At 41.1% G+C, this 8423-nt stretch overlaps 1 protein-coding gene across 1 annotated transcript; it reads left to right on the top strand.

Moving 5' to 3' along the window:
- On the top strand, positions 1-1969 carry LOC134223614 (uncharacterized). The gene is made up of 3 exons (XM_062702806.1): positions 1-1088; positions 1144-1339; positions 1400-1969. Exons 1-3 carry the CDS (start codon positions 57-59, stop codon positions 1915-1917), a joined length of 1746 nt encoding a protein of 581 aa, XP_062558790.1. The 5' UTR covers positions 1-56; the 3' UTR covers positions 1918-1969.
- The last annotated feature ends 6454 nt before the right edge of the window (positions 1970-8423 follow it).

Here is an 8423-nt window from a genome sequence, read left to right as displayed (position 1 = left end):
ACACCTTTTAAATAATTTTCATAGTTGTAATCGTTCGATCCTGTGAAATACCCAAAATGAACATTGCCACTAAAACCGGTCTTATCGCAAGCCCCCGGAAGCACATCGTTCGCCCGAAGAAGGAATTCGATCCAGCCATCCTGGCACCGTGTGCGATCACCCGTCAAGTGCCCCTAGCGCTGCGCCCTTTCGGTGGACTGTACAACCCGTACTCCAAAGGTTGCTCCGTTCTGTGCAATCACCCGGCCGCCCAGGAGGTCAAAAATGTAGTGCGGCTAGCTAAGGACGCCTGGATTACCGAGGCCCGCATCGTGCACGGCGAAAAGCTGGGCCGCAAAGGTGAAACCAAGCGCCTTTTGTCGAAGGATTCCGATCTGCCGGAGCATGTGCCGGAAGAGTTCTTTCGTCGGTACACCGACACGGACTCCCGACCGTTGACTCCGACTCCGACTGTAGCTAGCGGACGAACTCGAGCGAGCGTGGGAGGTTCCCATTTGACGCGACGCTGTGTCACGCCAGAACCACAAACCCAGAACCAGCAGGAACGGAAGCAACTGATCCTGGATCTACGGCGGAGCCATAGCCAGGAGACTCTGTACTGGAATGCTTCGTCGGAATTGTCCCCGAGTCAACTGCAGGATCCTTCCTGGATGCAGCATCACAGCCAGATACCTCAAACGGTTGACGAAGAGCGCGTTCTTGGGGATGGCGCGGAATCGGACAAAGAGGGTGGCAAACCCACTCCGATGACTTGCATCAATGCGATGGAGGATGGTGAGGAGGATCCCCCGCGAAGGCGCGGCAAGCGAAGGAAGAAGTCAAAACAATTAACGCAAACGATTAGCTTCACGCCCAACCAAGACCCGGAAACCCAAGTGGCCACGATTGATCCGGATTCTCCGAATTACTCAGCTCGACCTTCACTGGTGCCAACCGGGCGGAGCCTCCTCAGTTCGATCGAGACACCTCCGAGGGTGAGCGTTGAAGAACCGGTGGAGTACCTGGAAAGCTTCCTCGACGAGGAAGCTCTATGTCTGTTGCGACGTGGCCTAAACATCGATATTGTGGAAGCGGTTTTTGAACGATACGTAAGGTTTTTATTTGTTTACATAAACATTTTCATTAACTCTTCAATTCCATAAGAAATCACGCGCAATGAAAGAAGCGTTCCGTACTGCAACGCTTGATAAGTTGAACTACCAAACAAGAGCCGTTAGACAGTTAGAGGAAACATTGGACATTCGTGACATCGATCATGAAAAGTGGATCGAGTTGCCGCGTAAATATTCGAGATCTTCCGCGCGCTTTGAGCTCCCCATGGATACAAGGACACTCTCCGGTAGATCAATCAGCAACATTTAAGAACAATAGTTTTCCACATTAATTTTCTTATTTACAGTAATGACGCCAATTGAGTACCTAAAACGTCACGTCGTGCTCGGTGATGACCGCAAAAAACTCTACCATCGGATCTTTGTGCGCAACCTGTCGAAGGACGATGGGAAATCTTTACAGGAATCACTGGACACGGACTCCATCCCGGAAATGGAGGCTCCAGCTATGACGCAGGAAAGCTTTCGGAACTTGATGGCGGACGTGACGAGGCTGATTCCGATGAGTAACTTTGACAAAGCGATGCACGAGGCTCTTGGTTTTCACGGGACGTCGGACAAGATCTACGAAATACGCGAGCTGCTGGAGTTGAACTACGAGTACTACCAGGAAATTCCGATCGATTTTCGCTCTTGGTGTGGAATTGTGGCATTTGCCGAGAGGTTTATTATTACCCAAGATCGGGAAACGGATCCCTGCAATGAGCTGGAACAAGTGGATTTTGAGTCTCTGGAACGGCGCATTCGTTCGTCGAAGCCTTCGGAAAATTTGTGCAAGGTTTTGCATATTATCAAGGGTAATTGAGATTGAAACTGGATTTTGTACTAATGAATACAGGGAGCTTGGTCGCCAATAACTTATTTGTGTTTTTGCAGGGCATAAGTGCTTATATCAAAATAAATGTGTTTTATTACATACTGTCCTTAAAGATTAATTTTAATGGGGTAATCCGTGTAAGGGGAAACTTCAGGAAGCATTTTAGAAAACAAAAATATCTACGAGAATGGCATATTTGGGCAAATATTGCTTTCATACTGTGATTTCCTAAATTCAAGATCACATCTAAAAATTAAAGTGGGATTAAGTTTCTAATGTAAGAGGAATTGAGTGAAGTTAATTTACCAAATGATGGAGAACACAAATTGGCGTCAGGGCCAGATTTTGTTATATTTTGGTATTCGAGATGTCAACGCACTCCGCCACTGATGAGTTGGTCTTCCACTCAACGCCCAGGCACAGACAAACAGACGTAACAGCTAGAACAACTTTTTGAAAAATCCATCACCCAATTACTTTATCACCATCTCGCGTGCACGTTGCGCGAAATGTTATTTAGTACAACATCGTCAACAGAAGGCGCTAGTGTGAGATGTCAAATATAAAGGAAAACGATGCGCGCGCCTCTGTGTGTGAAACTCGCAAGCAGCTGACTTTAAAACGACCGTTGAGTTGATGGACGATGGGAATTTCATTAGTGTTACGTCTGTTTGTCTGTGGCTCAGGTATAGGTTGCGCTAGTCAAGTGAGAGCAACTTAATTAGATCGAAATTTAGAGAAAAATCATTGCCAGATGCAGAACGGCAAAAAAAAATCCATGAAGAATTAGAAATATTTCAATAAAAAATTATGAAAAATAAAGAAATCAGGGTATGATGAGCAATAAATAAATATAAAATTTTCACAAATAATGTAGAATTTCCATAAGCAATTGAGAATTTTCCACAGAACAAAAATAAATTAGCACTTTTAAAACCAAAAATTGCAATTATGAAAGAAAAGTTTACCATAAAGAAATCAAAATATTCCACGGAAAAAATACAAAATTTCCATAAAAAAATCAATATTAGCAATTTTTCAAAAAATATTTTTTCCCATAAAAAATTGAAAACTTTCCACGAGAAAATCAAACTGAGCCTTTTTTATAGCTAATATATGGATTGGGGAACTGTTCCATTTTCTATCTCACTGAACATATATTCATCTCATCGTGAAACAAAGAAATACGGCACCAATATCGTTGCTTCTTTTTGTTAACATGCGTGCTTCACTGCTGAAAAAAAAAAAACAGGAAACAAATCAAATTCCGTTTCATTTATGGAAATTTTGTATTTTTTTCCGTGGAATATTTTGATTTCCTTATGGAAAATTCTTCTTTTATAAAATTATTGTACGTGGACCCGACCGTTCGAAAAAGTCGCTCCTTGAACAGTCGTTCAAATTGCCGTGTTTACCTTCACACCCATTTACATAGTAAAATCTGTCAAAACTGACATGCCACGTGCTTTTTGCTGTTTTCCTCGGACTTCTCTTTTTTTTTCGATGTTTTTGTCTGTCAAGAGCAAAAAACAAGGCAATCTACCAAACATTTATTGAGTTTGGCAAACCTTGCTGCAAAAGATAACGTTTGAAATAGGCAAGTGAACCGACCTTGGAATCCATTGGTCAAGTAAATCCACAATACAATTTTTGCTTTTAAAAGTGCTAATTTATTTTTGTTTTGTAGACAATTCTCAATTGTTTATGGAAAACTTCTTTCTTTTAGGGCGGAGTTTTCATTTTTTTAGGCGGAGTTTTTATTTTAGTTGATGCAGAACACGGGTTAGGAACTTAACGATGATTAAGGACACTCCTTACGGAATCCACATTCAAAAGTTACGGAAGTAACGCACAACTGTCATTTTTATTATTTCATGAGGGGAGGAGAAGACCACCAGCTGTCATCGAGAGAAAAAGTAGAATCATTGAAATTTCACACGGTGTGCTATGGGAAATGAAGTATATTTTTATAATAAAACAAAAATAAAGGACGTTTCTAAAAAAATCTTGGTTTACGGGGTTAGAATTTTAAAAGCACACAAAATAGACATGATATCTTACCTGTTCCAGACAATGACGTTACGAGGATGAAGGAAAAGTAACTCCTCCATTATGGATACCAAACCTTTTCTTAAGAAAATAATTGGCCTAAAACCGGAAAATTTACATTTCAAGTTTCTTTGACGTAGGATTTCGCTCTTCGGGATGATATGGGGGTCATTCTGCAGATTCAAATTTAAGACCGTCACAAAAAGGCAGGAAGTATGGGCTAATATCTCCGCCATCTCTCAACCGATTTTGGAGATTTTGGTATCAATAGATCGACAACTATTTAAGATTTTGACTAATCTATTGAAAAGTTGAATTTCGCCAGGCACGGTTAAAAATTGGTTAACCAACCAATCCCGTATATGCATCGCAAGCACAGACATCAAAATCGACTTACGGGAATGGGCTCTAATCTTCAGTTCAATTGAGATTTCACAGGGAGCGAACACGAAGAAGAAAGGGTTGATTGGAAAAATGGCGTTGATCGGTTGCGGTCCTGGGACATTAGTGACTGTACATAAAATGTATTCTAAATGGTGTCGACTTAGCCGAAAACCATCGAGCGGCTGTCGGGTAGCAGCAGCAGTCAAGTGAAATTTCTACGCCAGGTTCAGACATCTCAGGTTCGGACTAACATTTGGTTGCTATGAGTGATTGGAAAGACGCATTGTGGATTGAAAAACGGTTCTGTTTCGATCCGCCCTTTTACATGAGATAATAACCTCTTGGCTACCGCCGACTCCGTAAGAATGCCGAATGGTAAACCACCGAATTCGTGAGAAGCTGGAAGCAACACGCTTTTCGCCCTACTTCGCCAACCAAGACAGCGTTCTTCGGAGCGCATAGAACGAAGGCAAGCATGTTAACCTGGTCTCCTTAGATAGCGCCAAAGCTTTTAGCAGGACCTGGACGTGGACACCCTTGGTCTCCAACGAACTTCAGGAATGGGGCATCACCGGCAACCTTCTCCTGGTCGTTGTAAGAAGAACCAGAATAAAAGCGCATGCGGTGGTCAGTGCCATTTACCGCTGGGCTGCCTCCATCGGATTCTTCATGAGCGCCGGAAAGTGCATTCGGGCCACGTCTGCTATGGCTGCCACTAACTTGTAGGCCCATCCATCAAGCTCGGTCGTGATCCCATTCCAAACCGGAAAATTGTCCGTGTTCTCGGAGTGGATATCGATCGGCGGCTCACCTTCCTACCACATTTCCGGCCCGTTAAGGTGGCCTGCAAGTCCCGGATTAGCTTGATGACGACCTTGGCCAAAAATCACCGCACAAACAACAGGCACACTATATTAAGAATGGGCCAAGCGACGATATACATTCACCTGCTCTATGGGCTGGAGTTAACCTGCTCCGCACGGGCAAACTTAATTAACGTTTTATCCCCCGTCTTTATCAATTACGTTCGACTGGCTTCTGGACTCCTCCCTTCTACTCCAGCAGAAGCAGCTGTGACCTCAGGAGAGCACAGGATCCCTCTCATCGATGAGGCTGACCAGATCCTAAGGAACGTGGTTGGCACCGGTCTCTCCCAGTGGCATGGAGGAAAAAGCTGGATAATGCCTCCCGCCATTATCGACCACACCTGCGCTACCCGATTCGAAAGAGGAAACAACACGGAAGAGCTGAGGAGATCAGTCCTAGAACTCATAGCACCACAGTTCCGCAACCATGAGGGCCGATATACGAATGGTTTCGTCTCCACCCGAGATGTTGGTTCCGGACCCAGCCTAAATTCGAGAGCTTAGCTTGTGTTGTGTTGTCGCCGCGCTCCAGAATGAGCATCCCAAGATTCCCAAGCACCGTTGGATCCAAGGAATCCTTGCCGGAATGATACTCGGTACCACGTCGCTTTAGAGCTTCAGGAACTCAATCTTGCTAAGAAAAATCACGGGCTCTACAGGCTCCGAACCGGGCGCACCAGGTTCTCCCACAATTTCGGCGGAGAACCGTTTCGGTCCCATTACGATATCTGTGACATAGTCAATAATGTTGAACACTTCGTTTGCCGTTATCCCAAATACGGTCATCCCAGGGAGTTATACGGCATCCCGGTCAGTATTAGGGACGCAAGTGCTGACGAAGAAGCTGCGACTGCAGTCCTCATCTGCTACCTGGAGGACGCAGGATTATATTTTAAAAGTTCCTTCCTCGGCCCACAGAATACCTTGTTTCGTCCTATTGCCATAGGCGAACAGGCCTTCTAAGGATATATGTCCCAACCCTTCAGCTGGGAGAGCTTCAGCCTTCAGTCTCAACACCAGCCACACACACCAAAAGATATGCTTTCACATCGTCGATGTTTTTTCGAATCCTTTGCAATAAGGATATCTGAAAAATTCCTCTCGGGCATCCACCGGAATTACTTGCAGCAGTTACATAACAAATTCCTAAGAGAATTTCCAAAGAAACTTGAATTTCTTGAATCTCTCTGTAGATTCCTCTAAGAATTTCTTCAGAATTTCCTCCAGAGATATTTTCGACAAATTGTCAGGAAATTACTTCGGAGATAGATACAGAAATTCTTTTGGAAAGCATCAAGATATTCCTTCGAAAATTCAAAGAAGGAATTCAATGAATTTCATCAGATTTTCCTTGAGGAACTCTTTCAAAGATTCCTATAGGATTTTTTTCATTCCTTAAAGAACACTTGCATATTGAGAGTTACAAATTCCTGCACAAATTCCTTAAGAGATTCTAAATTTTCTTGACGATGTTTTTGAAAGATTTTTTTCGAAAATTCTTTTGGATATTTGGTCGGAAATCCTACAGAAAATTCTTCGAAAATACCTACGGAAAATGTATCAGGGAAACCTCCCGAAATTTCCTTTGTATATGCAATTGCTTTAGCAATAATTTCAGGAATTCTTAAAGAAATTCTTCCAGTAATACGTTAAGAGATCTCTCTAGGAAGAAATTTTTGGAAATCCTTCAGAATTTCTATAAAACTTCATCCAGGAATCCCTTCGACATTCCTCCGTATATTCAATTTAATATTCCTTGAGACCTTCTTCGGATAGTCCTTCAAGGTTTTTTTTTTGTGGGAAATCACTAAGGGAATTCTTTTAGTAATCCTTCAGAAATAACTTTGAGAGTTCTTTCCGAAATTTGATCTGGAAATTCCTTTGAAATTTCCGTTACAAACTCTTGTTTCATTCTATAATAAATTTTTAGAAAAATAAATTTCTGGAATAATTCCTGCGGGAATTCTGGAAGAAATTTTGTATGGAGTTACTAAACTGATTTCCACAGAATTTCTTGGAGCTAGATTCCAATGAATTTCCGTAGAAATTTACAAAGGCCTTCCAGATAATTTTTCAAAGGAATGTCAATAGGAGCTCCTGGCGTAATTTGTTGAAACAGGTGCTCAAACGAATTTCTGAAGGATTTCCTAAAACATATCCTGTAGAAATTCCTAATTCGATTTCCGAAAGAATTAATTTCCAAAGAATTTCCTAATAAAGTTTCGGAAGGTTTTATCCTAAAGTAATTTTCGAAGCTATTCCTAAAACAATTTCAACAATTCCTGAATAAATATCCGAAGGATTTTCCTTAGGTATTCCCGAAGAAATTTTTAATAGAATTTCAAAAGAATTTCTAAAAGAATTTCTGAAGGAATTGCTAAAAGAACTCAGTTCAATCAAAGATAATTGCCTATTTCCTTGGATTAATTTACAATGTTATGAAAACTCATATGTGAATATGTACGTTATGTTGAAGATATTGATTTGGAAAATGTATTGGAGGTAACCACTTTCCCTTCGATGGGAGACCCATGACCCTACAGTACTCGTGAAGGATTCAATAAAGAAATTTTTGAAATTGTCTTAGATTTCCTTTTTTGAATTTCCAAAGGAATTTCTGGACTTATCTGCAAAGTAATTACCGGAAGATTTTCTGGGGAAATTCCAAGAGAAAAATTTTGTCCAAAAATAGTGAAGAGATTTTTTTCTGGAAATTCTGGAGGAATTACAGGAGAAATTTTCGAGAGCATGGAATTTCCGATAGTATTCGAAGGAACACCTGAAATAATTTTCGATAGAGTTTCTATAGGAATTTCTGAAAGTATTCTTGATTTTTTTTTGGAAAAAATCCTGGAGGTATTTCCTAAAGAATTATTTAAGTTGTTTACGAAAAAATGTCAGAAGTTAATTCCCCAGGAATTCTTGAGAGCATCCGAAGAATACAGGTCAGTAGTAAAACCCGGTTTTGACTATGGAATTGATTGCTAGAAAATTGTCGCAATTACAGTCTATACATTATCACACAGGATCTGAAAAATTTTGGAAAAATATTCCAAAAAAATCATAGTGACCTTTTCAATTATAGATAAAATGAAATAAAAATGTCGTTATATTCAAACTGCACGACATTTTTTTTTTTAATTAATTTATCGCTTGACTGATTAACGTCTTCAATAATTATAATTTCTTCTACTG

This window comes from Armigeres subalbatus, chromosome 3 (assembly GCF_024139115.2).
Source record: "Armigeres subalbatus isolate Guangzhou_Male chromosome 3, GZ_Asu_2, whole genome shotgun sequence".
NCBI classification, from domain to species: domain Eukaryota; kingdom Metazoa; phylum Arthropoda; class Insecta; order Diptera; family Culicidae; genus Armigeres; species Armigeres subalbatus.
Note: the sequence above shows the minus strand (reverse complement) of the source record. Positions and strands in the feature narration are given on the sequence as shown.